Raw genomic sequence first — 19,856 nt, 5'->3', positions numbered from 1 at the left:
ACAAAGGGTATTGATAGTTTTGACTAGAATAGGCAAATCATATTAAAAAAAAAAAAAAAAAGGTTCCCAGCTATTTACCTCATTATATTTAGCTCTTCCAGTAGTTTTTAGAGAGACATTAAATAAGTACAAGGGAACTGAAGTATAATATTGCATCTACTTTATGAAAGGCAATTTTTAAAATTTACAGGGACGCCTGGGTGGCTCAGTTGGTTAAGCAGCTGCCTTCGGCTCAGGTCATGATCCCAGCGTCCTGGGATCGAGTCCCACATCGGGCTCCTTGCTCCGCAGGGAGCCTGCTTCTCCCTCTGACTCTGCCTTCCACTCTGTCTGTCTGTGCTCGCTCCCGCTCGCTCTCTCTCTGACAAATAAATAAATAAAATCTTTAAAAAAATATATAAATAAAATAAAATAAAATAAAATTTACAAACTACAGTAAAATCTAATCAGAGAAGTTTATACTACCACATATTTTGCATAGTCTTTGAGATTTTACTGTACTAAAATTAAAAAATATATATATTTATCAGTTTTAATGAGATATAATTCATTTACCACAACATTCACCCTTTTAAAGGATCCTTTTAAACTCATACTTTTTTTGGCTTATGTACTATTGCCTATTTAGAGTGACCACTCTCAGAGATGAAATTATGATTATAAATTAGCATTATAAAATGTTATCTTACCTTACAAAGGAAGTTGATTTTAAAACCCAAAGACTGGGCATTTCTTGAGCCTGAGTTCATGTAATTTCCAACCAAAAGAACTAACTCTAAAAGTCTGTTAAAGCTTTCACTTTTCTTCAGCTCTTCACAGGCAAGAGTTACTGCTATGATGCTTGGTTTGATGTTGTTTACATGCTCTTCAAACGTGAGCTTGAAAAGAATGTTTTCGAGACGAGGTTGCAACATTTTCACTGAGCTCATCTGTAAGGTAAGAAATGCTCTGTAAGAATATATATATATATATATAAAGCCTGTTATTTTATTTTCCAGTAGTCATAATTTTATAGACAGGACTATAAAATTTCTGCATAAAATGAATTCCTTCTGGGTTTTAAAACTTACTGTTTTAATTTGTTTTAGACATTCCAAAGGAATATTTTTATCTAAGTTTAAAAATAGATAGCTGCTCAGTTTTAAGCAAATCATCCCTTATAACAATAAGAAAATATTACTGAAGCTAAATGGTTGCTCTTTGTTAACTGCATACTCATTAGTCATCAACAGCATTTAAACTACCAGTTGTCTCTGAGGTGAACTATGAAAATTTACAAACATGAAATTGAGATGAGTGAGCAGTTAGGCCACAGATAAAAGATGTAGATGATGACAGACAATGTAAGTGGAACCACATTTCCTAAGAAATTATTATTACTATGCTATTTGAAATCAGAGGACTAGCTCTGAGTGAACACTTAATTTTTAAACCTAGATTTCTAGTCATCAAATATATTAAATATTTATATATGATCTAAAGAATTTCTTCTACATTGACAGAATGTTGATGTTAAATAATTAGGTTATGTATAAGTATATTATTTAAGAATTCTATACTAGTTTCCTTTAAAACAGTTCAACTTAGGTTTTTCTTACTTGTTTCATAGTATTGGTGAACATTCTCTGCTTCCTTTGGTATAGCTCCTATGGTAATAATTTCTTTTAGCCATTAGTTTCCTCTATCTCCAAGTCATTTAACTAGCTTTCGTTTATCAAATGAATTTTGGGACAGAGTTGGGGGTGGGAGTAGACACATATGAACATATACAAGTACACACAATGAAAATAAATACTTTTTTTTTTTCTCCTCAGGGCTTGAACCAAGGACCTTGAGATCAAAACCTCAGCTGAGATTGAACAGGACACTTAACTGACTAAGCCACTCTGGCAACCCCCAAAAAATTATTAGTCGTCCTAATTATATTTATTTTTTGCACATATAGCTTAGTTTCTTGAAATATAAACATGAAAAGAACTTGACAACATAAACAGAAGTCCTTAAGCCACAAAGTGCCCTTTAAAAGAAGAGACTACAGAGGAGGTGAAGTTATATTCATCTCTTAACAGGAGCCACAAATTAGTATGCATTAGTCATACTAATAATTTGCTGCAATCAAAAGTGTGAATTTTTACAATCAGACTAGTTACACAGATAAGAGTTGGATCTCCATTACAGGATCTAGGTGTGTAAGATAATGTATTGAATAACTAAGCATAGAAATAACAGGAAGCACTGAGCAACATCCCCAGCCACAGATACAATGATTAAAATGCTCATGTCTCATGAAGGCACTTGACTGTACCTAAGTGATAAAACTAAATAAAATACAAACTCGACTGAAATATGTTTTTTTAGTTGTGCTCCCTGGAAGCATTTTAGTTGACTGACATTCTTTGTTTTTTAATTCATTCTTTGAAGTACTGTGGGGTGCTGACCATGGTGTTATATTATGTGTAAGGACCTATTTAGCAAGAGGCTTTCATTGAATTAAACAAAAACCTTGTTGTTTAACCCTTAAACTGTCCCTGCTCCCCTTCCCCCAGGGGAGTCACTTAAAAACAAGTCCTGGAAACCAGCTCCAGGTAACAAAGCCCAGATATAAGGGTTGGTCAGGCCAGCTGGAGACATCTGATCAGTGGGGGGTTGCATACTGTCTCCCTAGCTACCAAGGAGTAGCTCCTTGGAGTAGCTCCTGCCCTTTGGGAGCCTTTTTGGTGCCAATCCTAATCAAGATGTACAATGTCTATGTACATTAGTACTATGTATTAGTACTATGTAGTAGTGTTAGTACTATGTACTAATGTCTACTAGGATAAATTGTAATTCAATTGGTCACCTAGCATCACTGTGGAGTTTCCTGTGTGTGTGTGACAATCTCATTGGTCACCTGTGCGTGGCCAGGGAAGACCGCATGGCCTTTGCCTTTAAAAGCTAGTCTGTGAAACAGAGAAGGGACGCCCTCTCTTGTAAGAGGTGCGTCCCCAAACGTTTGGTTAGATTCTTGATGCTTGGCATGAAATAAAGCTTTGTTTGACCTTCACTTTGTATCAGTCTCACTCCTTTAATCACCGACCCGTTACTGGGGCATAACACTATCTTCTCACTGCCACACATTAGTACTTTGTCATCACCTGGATGAAAAATAAATGCTTATTCTACCCTGAAATCTTAAAATCCCCCTCTATGACAGTCTCCAGGTCTTCCAACCTTGCATACTCTATCCACGACATCCATTCTTCAAAGTCACATGAGATTTTATTTTATTTCTTATCTAAATTTTGTTAGTTAAGATACAGTGCAATATTGGTTTCTGGAGTAGAATTCAGTGATTCATCACTTACATACAACACCCAGTGCTCATCACGACTACCCTCTTTAACAGAATTTTAACTATTAACTTTATTTATATCATTTAACTTACTGCTCTTAAAATCTCCAAGTACAATGTTTCATTTCGTGATCATGATCACAGTCTTTAAGCCCTGTCATTTTCAGTACACCTGCTTTTCTGAAGACACATTAAAGAAGGGAAGATTTAAGTTAGATAGCAGACAGAACCGCCTATACAAACTGTGAAATCCAGACTCAATGACTGAGCAAAACTCTGCCTGGAAGTATGGAAAAATAGCAAGAACTGTGATTTTCTATTAACTGATTTTCTTATCGTCTTTTAGACAATAACCTCCTCAAGGGAAGGATCTCTCCTGCTTATCCCTGTACTTTCTGCAGTACACCTTATACCTGCACTGGACAAAATAATCAATAAAATTTCACCTACTATATGGAGCCAATGGCAAATGTTTGTATATAAGATGTAAAGGAGATGGGGCACCTGGGTGGCTCAGTGGGTTAAAGCCTCTGCCTTCGGCTCAGGTCATGATCTCAGAGTCCTGGGACCGAGCCCCACATCAGGCTCTCTGCACAGCGGGGAGCCTGCTTCTTCCTCTCTCTCTGCCTGCCTCTCTGCCTACTTGTGATCTCTGTCTGTCAAATAAATAAATAAAATCTCTAAAAAAAAGATGTAAAGGAGAGATAAGAGCCATAGTTAATCTATAAAATGAGACTTTGGAAAAATACATTGTTTGTAAGAGTGGGTTACATAAGTACAGCCATCTTAACTTGGGTAGCCATCTCAGGCCCAAGGGCTGAACTTTCCCCTACTTTACTTTAGTTCCAGGAACCCCCCCGACCCTGCTTTAGTTCCAGAGACCCCCACCCTGCTTTAGTCAGGAATACCTAACCCTGTAAACACTTCCAGGAAAAACTGCTATACCTAATGCTGTAAACACTTCTAAGAAAGTAACTAACCCTATAACCAGCCCGGCAACAGCTAATCAGCCTACTGCAGAAAAGTCTGAAAATTCTCCTCCTCCCCCAGCCCCCAAGCCTCTTGTAATGACCCATAAAAACCCCTGCCTTAACTAGCCTCGGGGTCCAAGTCCCTACTCTGCTGTGTCAGGTATACTTGGGCCCAAGCCTAAGCTTGTCAAATAAACCCCGCTGTGTGACTTGCATTATCGAGAGCGTTCTCTGTCTAATTGAGGGGTGGTCGACTCCATACCCTAATAGTGTTGAATAACGTACAGAATTGTCAAATCACAGTGTGGTGCACATGAAACTATAATTAACTATAATTCAATGAAAAATTTTAATAGAGAATACTTTCCCCCAAAGATAGTGGTAACACGGAAGTTATGCATCAACAAACATCTACCAATCTTTAGTCTGAAACAAAACACAGTAACAAAGTCTGCCCCCCAACGCACTGTAAACTCAAGAGAATCATGGTAAGAATTTGAAAGAATTTCAAAAATCTTGAGAACAACTTTTTGAAGCCAAGAAAAGCCATCAAAATGACTGCTGTGCTATGTTATTGTATTAGGAATTACTGATAAACATGGGAAAAGGAGTTAATTCCTGGTTTTTAAAATTTAATGAAAAGCAATTGATAGCAAAACTGATTCAAGTTCATAGGCCTAATCTGAATGTTGTTTTTAGGTGTATTTTATTTTATTGTAAAAGCTGATATAAATAAGAAATCTTGCTACAAAATTAAGTATTATAAGTTAATGAGATGAACAAAAATATGAACACATGGATTTGAGAATGAGTTACAGTGGTTTTCTTTTACGCGATCTCAAAATTATCAAACTGGTTTTTTCACCAGATAAATACACATCTAGATATAAGAGCTAGCATTCATATTTAAGAAAAGAATGAAAACAGAAAATACCAAGACATTACATATCAAAACACTGAACATTCTAAATGAAATCATGTGAAAAAAATGTGATTTTCCCAATGAATATGCAAACCTGAATAATCATTTAATGTTAATGGAACAGAAGAGCTATAATTTTCCATCTAAACTAATTGCCTTTGATGATATGTGGGAGAGAAAAAATGCTTTTAGGATTTTCCTTTTCACCTGGTTAAGCTATCTTGAATAGAGCTCATTAGCTCTTACGAGGCTTAAAAAAAATTAAAAAGCACACCGACTTTATAGTTGTACTTCCAACTACAAGCGTAAATCCACTCCTTGTGCCTTCATGTATTTGTATAGAAAAGAAAAAAATTAAATGGGCTATCAACAATAATACATCATCTGTACTTTTCATTATAAATGTTTTTATGCACAAGGCTATCTCAAACATTTTTGTTAGATTATAGCCGCAGAATGTTTTTAATTGAAAAATATGGGTAATTTTGAACTCAGAAAAACAAAGTACTGATTACTAAAAGAACTAATTGTTGCCTTCTTTTTCTCAGAAGATGTGTTAGTTTAATAGATACACACACTATGGGTCTCCATCCTCAGTGCAAGACAAGTGGGATTTTCCATAGCTCTGAGGCTTGAGAACAGCTGAGATGCAAACACTTTCTGAAGAGTCTAAAAGCTCCTGTTGGGGTTCTAACTGGCAAAGCTTTCAAAGATCTGTGCTTCCCACCCCCCACTCCCCAGTAAAAGTAGAGCACATAATTACAATGATGTACCAAATTCAGTTCTGTGGGGAGCGGGTTGGAGGACAAGTTGGTGGGATGCTATGCAGACAATCTACCAACCTCCGCACCACCACTACCACCAAAGAAAAGGAATACTGATCATAAAAGGTGTGACAACAAACATATCGCTCTTACCAGGTAGTCTGCCTCTAAACAGAGGAGAAGGTCCCTGGGCTTTATTATTCGTTTCTTTTTTTTTTTTTCGTTTTGCCCTTTTTGTATCTTTTCAACGAATTACATGTGAATATAAGCAAGCCCAATGATGTTACTGCTAAAAGGAACCAAAAAGTTTAGAGAAAGCTTAGCAGCCCAGTCACTATCTCAGGTAAGTTTATTTCTTTCAAAAAGTCACAGCCAGATTATTTCCCAAGTTTGCCAATTTTATTGTTTTTTGTTTGACGATGAAAATTTTAATGAATCTTGCAGGAATAATCTCACTTCTGGCATATGCCTATTACTAACTGATGAGATTTGTTTTTATCATTCAAGAAGTTACATAATAGAAACTATGCAGGGCCCTGGCAGAGGTTATAGGAATAAAATTAAGAAAGAGTATTGTTAGAGAAGGCACATAAAGAAAAATTTTCAATAAGGAAGCTAAATTCTTCAATATTATCAAGTGCCACATGGATAGAGAATTAGGACGAAAATGAACCCACTTGATTTTGGATTCAAGTTATACATTCATCAAATATATATTAAGCATATACCATGTGAATAAAATCAGCATGATGCATGCTCTTGAAGAAGTTGCAATCTAGTGGGGGTTTATAGACATTCAATAAACAAACTCACAAATGAATATTTAACTAAGAACCATTATAATTTCTAGAAAGGAAAAGGGGGGAAAAAGGTGATCTGTGGGATTTTAATAGAGAGCCTTAATTTTGATTGAGAGGCAAGTGAAGGTATCACTGGGAAAATGAACTTTAAGATAAAAGTGGAAGAATAAACAGGAAAGAGGCAGGCAGCAAGTGAGAGTAAGCAGCAGCAGCATGTGTAATGGGTCAGAGGCAGGAAAGAGCCTGGTAAACTCAAAACACTGAAAAATAAAACACAATGTGGTTGAAGTATAATGACCAAGCAGCCAAGCCACAGGATACAGAAGTGGGAGAGGTGGTAAATTCTGGTAAAGAGTTTATACTGCAGCCTTAGTGCCATACAATAGCACTGATTCTTTAAGCAGATAAACAATATGTTACAAGACAAATGAACTCTAGAAGTGCCACATTTGAGGGCTGTGCTGAGACTGACTTGGAGAAAGGCTTTTGCATGAGTGGGGAAAACAAACTAGAAGTATGTTATAATTGTTTAAGAAAATGATGATGTTGGCTTGGGCTAAGGCTTAGATGAAGAGTAGAACTTGATGTATATTTTAAATGTAATTAGGAGATAGTTAATGACCTCTCTTAGATAATTTTCAATGCATTGTTTAAGGCAGCATTCTGATTATTGGTTGAATAGTGGATGAGAAGTAAAGGAGACGAGTCTTTGAAAAAACAGGTGCTAGGAAATAGAGAGCAACAGCAATCAGGAACCTTAAAAATCAATAAATGATTTATATTCAACCATCTATGCAGCTATCAATTTATTCAGTTTTAGGCAGTGAGTGACTTAACCTTATTTTTTTTTCCTGAAAAGAAAGTCCAAGTGTAGAATGACAAAGAAGAGACAATAAAATAACAGAAGTATAAAATAAGCAAGAGATAATAATACCCAGGCGTACCTGAGTGGCTCAGTCACTTAGTGTTGAACTCTTGGTTTCTGTCCAGGTCATGATCTCAGAGGCCTAAGACTGAGCTGCATACCTGGCTCCTCGCTCAGTAGGGATTCTGCTTGAGACTGTCTCTCACCCTTTGCCCCTCCCCCTGCACATTCTCTGTCATAAATAAATGAAATCTTTTATGCCCAAAACAGAGATAAGTAAATTATCATGTAGCAGAGCATCTCTCACAAACACACACACACACAATGGAACATTATAGCTGTTAAAAACACTCTTCATCTCGTAAAAGAAAACAAAAACATTAATTTGAAAAGACAAATATCCTCCCCTATCTTCACTGCAGCATTATTTATAATATCCAGGATATGGAAGCAACCTAAATGTCTATCAATAAGTGAATAAAGGTTTGATATAGTGTGTGTGTTTGTGTGTGTCTGTGTAATATAACATTATTCTGAAATCCTGTCATTTGCAACATGGATGGACCTTAAGTGTATTACACTAAGTGAAATAAGTAAAAAAAAAAAAAAGACAAACCCCATATGATTTCACTTATATTTGGATTGTAAAAAAAAAAAAATGACAAACAAAACAATGACAGACTCATACATATGGAGAATAAACTAGTAGTTGCCAAATGGGAGAATAAAGGGATGCATGAAACAGCTGAAGGGGATTAAGAGGTACAATCTTTCAGTTCTAAAATACATAGGACACAGGGATGTAAGGAATAGCATAGGGAATATAGTCAATGATATTGTAATAACTTTGTAAAGTGACAGATGGTAATTAGACTTATTGTGGTGTCTATTTTGTAAAGTATATAAATATCAAATCACTAATACACTAAAGCTAATACACTACTGTATGTCAATTATTCTTTAATAAAAATAAATTTTTTTAAATAAAAAAGTGAATAAAGACACTATCTATGAACTCAGACAACTAATTCCACATCTACTACTTACTATGAACCTTGGGACAAGGTCCCTAGCCCTCCTTAGACAGGGTTTCCTCATTCATATATGGAGCTAATAAAAGTGCTACCCTCATAGGGTAATGAAGAATACATAAGACAGTGCATGTAAAAATGCTTAACGTGGTATCAGAAACAGTAACTCTTTAATACATTTTGTTTCTATAAATAATAATAGCAACAACAATATTAGTTATAGTAATAAGGTGTCCCTTTTTCTGAGATTTGACAGAGAACAGGTTAATAAAAGATATGTCTAGAGATAGCCTTGCAGGCACAAGAGATATTGGAGGTCCTAAAAGCCTAAGTGCTTTCCTTTTTCTTTGGTAAGAGATTACACTGTTGATATTAATTGAAAAGAATGGGGAGAGGAGGGTTAGAAGACGTGAGGAGAGCAGGTAAGATACGGTATAGCTGCTATGTAAAATAAAAGGCCACTGAATAGGAACAAGTAAAATAACTGCTGAAATGGCAATGAGAGTCCCGCTGAGCTAAAAGCTAAAATGTCATAAAGACACCAATTCACTCAGTTCACCAAGGAGAACAGGGAGATAATAAGGCCACAGAGTTAGTAGCACAATGAGAATACTAAGGAGCTCGGGTTTTATTCTGTAAATTCCAGGAGACACTGAAGGTTTTCGATACAGACATCCCATGCTGGATATAGATTTTAAGTAGACTACACTAATTGTATTGATGGGGGAATTAGCAGAAACAAGACAACTAGTTTGGAGCCTCTCTCATTACTGCAGATGATTCCACACATTTCTGAAATTTTCCTAGATGTAGGCTGTTGATATATTTTGAGGATTAAAAAGTCTTTGAGTATATTCACACCAAAGTTAATCTAATTTTAGCACTGACCTGGAGAAATGTTTTAACATAATTTTTACTTTTATAAATCTAAAATATGCTTTTTTTAACTTTTTATTTTTATTTTTTAGAAGATTTTATTTATTTATTTCTCAGTGAGAGAGATAGAGAGCAAGGAAGCACAAGCAGGGTAGCAGCAGACAGTAGGAAAAGCAGGCTTCCCACTGAGCAAGGAGCCTGATGTGGGACTTGATCCCAGGACCCTGAGATCATGACCAGAACTGAAGGCAGACAATTAACTAACTGAGCCACACAGGTGTCCCTAAAATATGCTATTTTTAATCTCAGGCTCAGAGTTGGGTCTAATAATCATCCTATAATTCAATTCAATAAACATTTATTATCTATGATATATAAGATATTATTCTAAGCATCCCAATACATTTTCTCTATAAATAATAATGGCAACAATAATAGCAGGTACTTAAAAGACTAGGGCCTATCATTATTTCAAAAATATTATCCTAGATATGAGATTATCTAAATTTTATTTGGCAAATCCTGATGGATACTACCTTGGGTGATTTACATCACACAAATTACTTTGTAATGTCCTTGATTTTTTTCCTTACAGACATGTAACTAAGGATGGGGAGAGTTAAATAAGAGGAACAGATAACTTCATATTTATAGATCCAGAATAATTTATCGGTATGTGCATAAACAAGAAATCTTTTCCATTTTCTATTTTGCTTTTAGTTCAGAAGGTATATTGCTTTTTATGTCCCCAGAATTCAACTTCTCAGTGTGGCACCAAGGATAATCCTCTTGAAGAACTTGCTTGGCAAACTAATACATCTTCCAAGATAAAAAGCATTCAGGAAAAAAAAAATGACTTCAGAGAAACTGTGTAGTATAACTACTGTAAAACTCATAACCATCATGAATCACCTGAATTCTCAGATAGTATATAGCCTTGCTTCAATTATGGTATGAATTCAAGCAGCTTAAGTTTCAAATGAGGACTTTGGCCTAGAAAATTTTATTATTTAATATTGCACTAAAGCACCACTATTAATAAATAATATCTATTCAGTTCAACTAACTAGATAGAGTAATTTGCTTAATTCAAAACGAAGAAAAAAGATCTTCCTCAGGTATCTTTACATTAGCTCTACCTCATCCCAAAAATACATTCCTGATTTTCTTTTCAAGGATTTGACAGAACCTTCCTATACATAATGCCATATCTGAGAATTAATAAGCTCTGAATATGGGCAAGCAGTTATTGCACATGTTCAAAAGTTATGTTCTCTGTCCCATCTATCACATTTTGACTTGAAATGGGATTTTTAAATTGCAAAGTACCAAATCAGATAAATTAAAATATATTACTATTAAAAAGGGAATAAAATATTTGAAACAAAGTATTCAACTACTAGTTCCAATATAATTTTGAATCTTACTATTCAGATATGACATTGGTAGGGAGCCAGGATAAAGTTAGCAGCCATAGTATAGCTGCTCATTCATACACTGAACAAACTTGTACTGAATACCTAAGTTAAAAATAGTATTTTTTTCTCCTAGAGATTAAATAAATCACCATCCTGTCTTTCCCATGTTTTTCCCATTACTTCAATAGCATGTTTGAGGACTGCTTAAAACATATAACTATATTCTCTAATATATAATTGATCTCTAGTCATCTTTTGTACCTCTTAAAATGAAGAGGGGATGAACAAACACAACTCATTCAATAATGATATAATCATACTAAAGTATGATATGCATTTATGATATTTTCTTCCCAACTGTAACAGTGTATTTAAAGTTTTCAATTAATTAATGACACTCAAAAGGAAATCTAAAAATTCTTGTGGTTTCTGATACATATATATAATAAAATATTTTAAACTATTGCTATTTATCTAGTTTCTACTCTTTTATTTAGCCTAAATTAGGGAGGGGAAAATTCTAACACCAAGACCTAAATAAAAGAAAAATAGACAATACAATAATATATACTACTTTTCATATATTAATAGAATTAAATATTGGCACTAGTATGGAGGAGATGCCATGAGATATCTTGAGGTACTCTGTGGAATAAAAACTTAATATATTTACTAAACCATGACAGATAATAATAAAGTTTTTTTCCTGACAATGTTAAATATAACATTATGCAGCTATGCAGTTTGAAAAAAATCAACAACTGAAATATCGTTTTCACTGTTTCTGATAATTACTACGTCACAACACAGTCTGTGGGCCCTTATGCTAGATACATACCACAACTCCAAATTGCTCGGGCTCACAGAGGTCATGATATTCATTCCTCAGCTGTGCTAATTCACTGAGTACTTTCTGCTCTGGAAGATGTTTTACAAGGTTCTAAAAAGAAATAAAAGTATGAAAGTTTAATATTTTATTATTAGGACTGTTAAGCCTACATTAACAACTCTAAAAGTGATTACCTAGGATAGTAAGTTTCTGATTACGATCCTGTTATAGAACCAGTGTATACACACCTTCTGTCCCAAATAAATAACCAAAAAATGAACTACAATTTAATTTGATTAAATATACAAATGCATTTGCTTTCCATGTACTGCAGTACATAAATGATAATAAAAAGACCATATGGAAGTAAATGACATGGTAAAACTGACTAAATTTCTAGGCCTTAAGCCCATATCACATTTTAAGCTTTATTTTCTATCAGAAAGTCAATTCATTTGGAAAACATAAAAATACTACGTAAAATTAAATCATGTGTAATAACAATAATAAAAGTCTACTCTATTTTTCATAATGGGCAAAGTTTGGAGTAATCTTTAATCTTATGAACCATACCAAGCCTGTAAAAAATCTCCCATTATTTACAATGTACTTAAATACACAACCTAGTGAAAGCAGTGAAATCTGAATGTTCAAGTCTGATGCTGAAGAGAATCAAAATTGATAAATTCTTCTCAATCTAGTTTATCTTGGGACTATGATACAGTTCTAATTATCATTACATTAGCAAGCAACCAACATTTTGGGGACATGTATGGGATTTCAAAAAATGTATCAAAGGAAGAAAAGCAGGAAAAGAGATTTAAGAAAGTAGGGCTGACACAAAATGGCAGAAAAGTACATTCCAGGGATTGGTTCCACCACAAAAGCAATCACTGAGCTAGAAAGAGTAATTTAAATAAACTACTTCAAAATACTAAAAACTACTTGGATACTCACAACAAGGGAAGTGTTTGTTAAAGGGAAACACTGCTGTTCTGTGGTAAGAGAACAACATGCACAAACAGGTATCAAACTCCACTCCTCAACACCACTATGAAGATAGTGTCTGTGTCCTTGAGGTGCTGGCTAATGCCACGGTGGGCAGTGGGACTCATGTTATCTGAAATTTAAGGATGTGCATTTTGGTTGCTTTGACAGTTCCCTGAAGGGCCAGTGCAGGTGCATGCCTTGGTTTCAACTCTCTTAGGTTGCAGTAGCTTCCCCAGATGCCATCTATCAAAAGACTTAAATAGGAACACCTCCCCTACTTTTTGGAGCCAGCCATTTAAGGAAATTTTGTCAGATTACAGGCTGACAGCAGAGATAATAAAACCATAAACCCAGTAACCACATACAAGGAATATACAGCTTGCAACAATTGTTTGGAAAAATTACAAATAGCTACAGCTCTCAACAAACAAAACTCAGCAGTCTGTGAGTTGTAGAAAAATCCAAATTCCACAGTTATAAAATACTCAAATGTCTAGTTCTAAACAAAAACAAAAAATTATAAGGCCTGCAAAAAGCAAAACAAAACAACAACAAGAAAAACACACAAAACAAACAAAAAAATTAGGAAGCCATAAGTTACACATGAAGAAAAAGAAGAATATGATAGAAACTGTCTCTGAAGAAACTCAATTCTGGAATTAGTAGTCAAAAACACTAAATCAACTATCTTACGTATGTTCAATGAGCTAAAGGAAACTATGAACAAATAAATACATCAACTCTGAGCAGGACCTAAAAGAAGTCCACACTGAGACACATTGAATCAAACTGCCAAGAAAGGAAGTAATTTTAAAACAGCAAGAGGGAAGTGAATTCTTACATTTAAGGGATCCACAATAAGATTAACATCTGATTTATACTTGAGTCAAATAAATAAATAAAATCTTTTAAAAAAAAAGAAATATGAAAACTGATATAACAACATGTACCTATAACGAAATAAAATTAAGAACATCCATTATTTTGCCTCATTAATATAATATTCTTATAAAATGAAAAGTAAATACCCCTTTATTATTTCCATTCTTCCAGAATTTTCAATGCATGTAAATTACTCAATTGTTTTTTAAAAATTTTTCTGTTAATGGGATTTCTGGTAAAGTATGTTATTGTGAAAAGCAAAGAATCAGTTTGGGCACTTTCAAAATTTTTAGTACAAGGCAACTAAGGTAAAAAGATTAAGAACAGTATTAAAATTATCAGAAGTATCAATTCTGCATATTTCAAACTTTTCTTTATTTTTTCTTTTTAAAGATTTTATTTATTTGACAGAGAAAGAAATCACAAGTAGGCAGAGAGGCAGGCAGAGAGGCAGGCGGCGGGGGGGGGGGGGGGGGGGAAGCAGGCTCTCTGCTCAGCAGAGAGCCCGATGTGGGACTCGATCGCAGGACCCTGAGATCATGACCTGAGCTGAAGGTAGAGGTTTAACCCACTGAGCCACCCAGGCACCCCTCAATCTTTTTATCTCAATTTTAACCATGAAAAGAAGTACAATAGAATGAACCTGGCTTAAAATAAAATTTCAGCTCAGTATGTGAAACACTGTTATTTTGTTTCTCTTCTAGCTGTATGTAACCTGTTAACTCCTCTTCACAATGCAGGCTCCACAGTAGGTGACACACCTTCTCTTTTTCTGTTCAGCTATGTGAAATATTTAACACATTCAGCAGACTTAGATGTATTCTGATTCTGGATACCATTTTATGGCTGTGTTACAAACTTATATAAATGTCAGTGCTTAGTATGTTCTATTTATAAGTAAGATTTGGAATAAAACTCTCTCATGTGTAACAAATGCAGACTACTATTATACTATTTATTGTATAATAAATCAGCTTCCATTAGAATCCCATGTTGCAACTGGCCATCACAGTCTATCCCTAAAGACACTTGATTTTTTTACATATATACTAAACTTTATACACAAAGATGTATTATAAGATTGAACATTAATACGTTTTCATACCCAAAATTCCTGTATAGAAGAGGCAGGAGGATATGACGACAGACGAGAGACAAACCAGTACTCATTTGCCTCCACTCTCTTTCACTTACTCATCAAAAGCATATCAAGAGAGAAAATGAACAATACATATATATATATACAGGTTCAAAGCATGGTTTGAGACTCAAGTGGACAGTCCTAGGAATCACCTGTAAGTCCATTTGTATGGTAGACTAAGGGGTTTCCTGGGAGAGAAAATTCCTGCCTAACTGTACTGTATCATGCAATAAGAAATCCAACTTGTATTTTTTTTTTAAGATTTTATTTATTTATTTGACAGACAGAGATCACAAGTAGGCAGAGAGGCAGGCAGAGAGAGAGAGGAGGAGGCAGGCTCCCTGCCAAGCAGAGAGCCCGATGTGGGGCTTGATCCCAGGACCCTGGGATCATGACCCGAGCCGAAGGCAGAGGCTTTAACCCACTGAGCCACCCAGGTGCCCCTCCAACCTGTATTTTAAAATCAGGAAGAAAGCCTGCATTTTAAAAAGAACTGGAGAAGTGAACTGGGGAAAACTGGTGGGGGAGACAAACCATGAGATATTGTGGACTCTGAGAAACAAACTGAAGATTTCAGAGGGGAGAGGGTGTGGGGATGGTTAAGCCTGGTGGCAGGTATTAAGGCAGGCACATATTGCACGGAGCACTGGGTATTGTACATAAACAATGAATCTTGCCACACTGCATCAAAAACTAATGATGTATTGTATGGTAACTACCATAACACAATTAAAAAAAGAAAAAAAGGATTGGGGTGATTCTGAGTGCAGCTTTTGTATTTCTTGGTTTTATCACCAGGCCCAGTTTGCCTACACTCAACATAGTTAAAATGTCTGCTGTGGTAAGGGAGCTGCGTGATGAGCACTATATTGGTGCACCTCCAGTCAATTTTACTTAAAAAAGAGAGAAAGGAAGAAACACATGTTTCTGTATTTTGAACACAACACCCCATACCCTTGGTACCTAGAGGTCTTCAGTATACAGTAGCTGTGGCCCATGGGAAAACTCCTCCCTTCTCCCAAATTACAGTCATCCTTAGCAGAGGCTTCAAATAGGAAATGAGGAAAATTACCCACAGCTACCACATGATAGCTGACAAATTTAGTATGGGATGCAAGAGATATTTTTGGAGACCCCTAAAAACATCCAATGTAGGAGCTTTTGGAAAGAGTTGGGGTTCTGCAACAGTAACTAGAAATAAAAGAAAAATCCAGGTGAACTAATGAAGACTGGACAAGTATTTTAAACTTAAAAAAATTTAAAACAGCTTTTGACTTTTGGTAGATTAGTGATACCATCACTACTTATATTCTCTAAAAAAATGGCAAAGGTGAGTTCTGACATACTCTGTAAGTGAAAAGCTATTCATAATAAAAACCAGAAATTCTAAATTTTAAAATGCAAATTTAGATTCTGACAAATTGTGAGGTGAAAGGCAAGTATCCTATAAAGTTGCACCCCTTCCATTTCTCCCTGCCACTACTCCTGTTTACTACTGAGCATCTTCTTTCAAATACTTGAAGGTTTATGTTTAAAAGATCGATTCCCAGTCAATATGAAAGTTTCATCCTAGAAAATGTCAATGAGCGGAAGTTCACAAACAAAACAACAAAGTGGAAAGCAGTAACTATGTCACAAAATGAGATTTTCTTCATCAAAAGATGTAAAAACATCTTCATCAAAATATGTAAAAACATATCACAAACCCACTTTCTGACTGTCACTGTTATGCGAAGAATTTCTCTTAACAGACTATGGGCTTTTAAGTACTTTTTATATTTTTACAATTACTCTATAATACCTCCAAAACTTAATTTCCTTTAAATGTTAACTGGACACTTAAAGGTTAGTTAAGTGAAAGTATTGAACCGTAATGCCCTTTCCTTCTTGCCAAAACATAATCTTTCTTTTTCGTCTGATATCTCATTAAGTAATCTGAGTAGTAGAAAAGTTGAGTTAGGTTCACTGCAATTAAGTCTATCATTCCCCACATAAATGAACTGGGGCCAATATTTCTTTTTTTTAATTTATGATTTATTCCTTTAAAATATATTATTACAGTGTATGTTATGAATAGACATATAACTATAATATACATATTTATATTTCATACAGAATTATACACTATATAAACATAGTAGATGTATATATATGTATACAAAACAGATTTTGACTTATATTTACAAATACTTTATTTCCTTTTTTAAATCCAGACCAGAAATGTTTCCCCAAACTCCTGAATAAATCTCAGTGATTTTAACACAACACTCTTCCATTTTATCTAGTTAAAAAACTCAATCCCTTAACTATGTTACTTCATTATATGTTTTTTAATACTTTCTCATGGCAGGTCTCCAATTATGTGAGTATATTTCATATTCTTTTTTCATTATTTTTGTGCTCTTGTTCTTTGGGTTAAATGGCATAAACACTGATGCTGGGCCTGTCTCTATACTTATTTTACGTTTCATTCATTTATGCAGCTAATATATCCTGGCTGCCAAACATGGGACTGCCACCATGTTAACCATTAGAGATTCTGCCCTCATGGAGATTACAGGTTCAAAAGAGTCATATATAATACTAACTACACCTTGGAACCATAATCAACATATGACTGACAGTGATTTGTGTTGCAAATATATTTGTGTTCCAAATATATTTCTTGTCAAGTGGTCATGCCACAATTCTCTCCTTTTGCTTTGATTACTAAGATTTCTACAACTCCTATAATAGACTCTAAGAGCCAACTAAAGCATGTTAAAATGCTGATTAACTGGCCTAAAGCATTCAAGGGGAACTTTACTAGCCCTCTCCGGAGAGCCACTCCTTTAAAATATTAGTTGAAAAAAGGATAAACAAGCATTGAAACCTTGATGAGAAAATTCCTGACCTTGGAGTATAACAACTGTGTCTTCCAAAGAGGTAGGCTTTGACAGGTTGCCTACCTATTTATTCATCAACTTATCCTACGTAAGGAAACTTTTCCTAAAGAAATTGTTCTAAATTCTTAGACTTAATATTAACTCCAGTCCTCTAGAAAATTCATGGACCCTCCCAGGATCTCAGTGTTACCTCAGTGTTAATAATGCCAATCAAATGGTACCAGCTCTCACCATGGGTACCCAGGTTCAAGTTCCTTGTTTCTAACTGACAGTCCCACCTAGGTGTCCTACCATTAACTCAAACTGAACAAATCTAAAGGAGAATTCATCTCACTCTGACCTCTCATTCCTACCTCTTATCAGCTTCTACTAACAAGAACTGGCATTATCTCCATCTTCTAAGCTTTGAAATTGGAAATTACCCCTCAGTCACAAGTTCTGACAATTCTTAACAGCAAAACTTCCTTGGAGTTCCATCCATTTACATTCTACAGCCAAAGATATATGCACAGAAATCACATGGTATTCAAATATTTCCTAACTTAAGCTCAATTAAATTTGTCAAAGTAATCTAGCTCTGTAGTAGGTTAATGGAGATCACAGATATATTTACAACTTCTATAAAAATAAACAGAAAAATTGTGACTACTTTGTACATAGAAAATTCAACTCCTGCTAATGTCATGATCCTAACTCCAGAGGAAGTGCAATGCTTTCTAAAATAATTTATATGGGGGGCACCTGTGGGGCTCAGTGGGTTAAGCCACTGCCTTTGGCTCAGGTCATGATCTCAGGGTCCTGGGCCCCGCATTGGGCTCTCTGCTCAGTGGGGAGCCTGCTTCCCCCTCTCTCTCTGCCTGTCTCTCTGCCTACTTTTGATCTCTCTCTCTGTCAAATAAATAAATAAAATCTTTTAAAAAAATTAAAAATTTAAAAATAAAATAATTTATGATTTACACTGAAACTGGAAGATAATTACTAACATTATTCTTTTGATGCTAATTATCTTCTATTTCATTTTTCAACTGCTTTGTATTCAAAAATAAAAATCAGACATCATATTAAACCTAAAAGGTGATTTTTATAATTAAAAAAATAGAATATACAGAATGAATGACTATTAATATTAAATAAAATATGAGGTGCATATGTCCAGGTCTAGCTGTAGTATGTTATTCCTAGATACAACACAGACTATCCATGTTATTAATATTCTTCTACATATTATATAATTTAAATGTATTTTAAATTAGCATACTTCAAATAAATTATAAAATATATTCTCTTATAAGTAGGCAAACTGATATCCTCAGATACATAATAGAATAGATTCTTATCTGTTAAAACAAGTAACAGATATATAATATCCTGTTTATGCCACACTCAGCTTTCATTAGGTATCACCTTAAAATGTCCATCACAAACTGCCACAAATACAAGGATGCATTATTATTAAATATTATATACAGATGTTTCCAAAAAACTGCATATTACTCTAAGAGTCAATACAAGTACCTAGGTAATTTGAAGAGTGCTATCAGCTTAGAGATCTTGAAATGAGAGTACTGCAATGCACTTGATGTGGAATACCCCAAAAAACTACCTGGAAATTTCATCCAACTCTACAGGGGTATATACTCATGCTATAATCTATCAATTCACTTCACAAAGTCAGTGCTTCTCTGTCCTGATTTTTGTTTGAACACATGAAATGATGCAATTCCATCTTTACTGTTAGCACACTAACAGAATCTGCATATAGTTAAAGAAAACATGCAATATCAGAATGCTACCACTCCTATGCAGATACAAATGTAAAACCACCACTACCTACGAAACAATACACACACAAACACCAGATTGCTTCTATTTCTGAGACCATAGTACGAGAAACTCATTTCAATTAGTTGAAGAGATTTACTCTAGAAACTCATACCTGGCTGACTATCCTTTTGCATTTACTTTTAAGATTTTATTTATTTATTTATTTATTTATTTGTTTGTTTGTTTATTTATCTGACATAGAGTGAGAGAGAGCACAAGCAATGGGAAAGGCAGAAGGAGAGGGAGAAGCAGGCTCTCTGCTGAGCAGTGAGCCCAATGTGGGGCTCAATCCCACCTGGGGATCATGACCTGTGGTAAAGGTAGATG

At 34.8% G+C, this 19,856-nt stretch overlaps 1 protein-coding gene across 1 annotated transcript in view; it reads right to left on the bottom strand.

The window, feature by feature from the left end:
• DIAPH2 (diaphanous related formin 2) overlaps window positions 1-19,856 on the bottom strand; it is a 958,873-nt gene that overhangs the window by 517,174 nt on the left and 421,843 nt on the right. Inside the window, exons 20-21 of the mRNA XM_032331686.1 lie at window positions 11,817-11,918; window positions 690-929 (exon numbers count right to left, since the gene is read on the bottom strand). Of these exons, the coding sequence (XP_032187577.1) occupies window positions 690-929; window positions 11,817-11,918 (342 nt within the window). The remainder of the gene's footprint in view (window positions 1-689; window positions 930-11,816; window positions 11,919-19,856) is intronic.

This window comes from Mustela erminea, chromosome X (assembly GCF_009829155.1).
Source record: "Mustela erminea isolate mMusErm1 chromosome X, mMusErm1.Pri, whole genome shotgun sequence".
Lineage (NCBI taxonomy): Eukaryota > Metazoa > Chordata > Mammalia > Carnivora > Mustelidae > Mustela > Mustela erminea.
The sequence above is the reverse complement of the archived record's forward strand: the minus strand, read 5'-3'. Positions and strand labels throughout refer to the sequence as shown.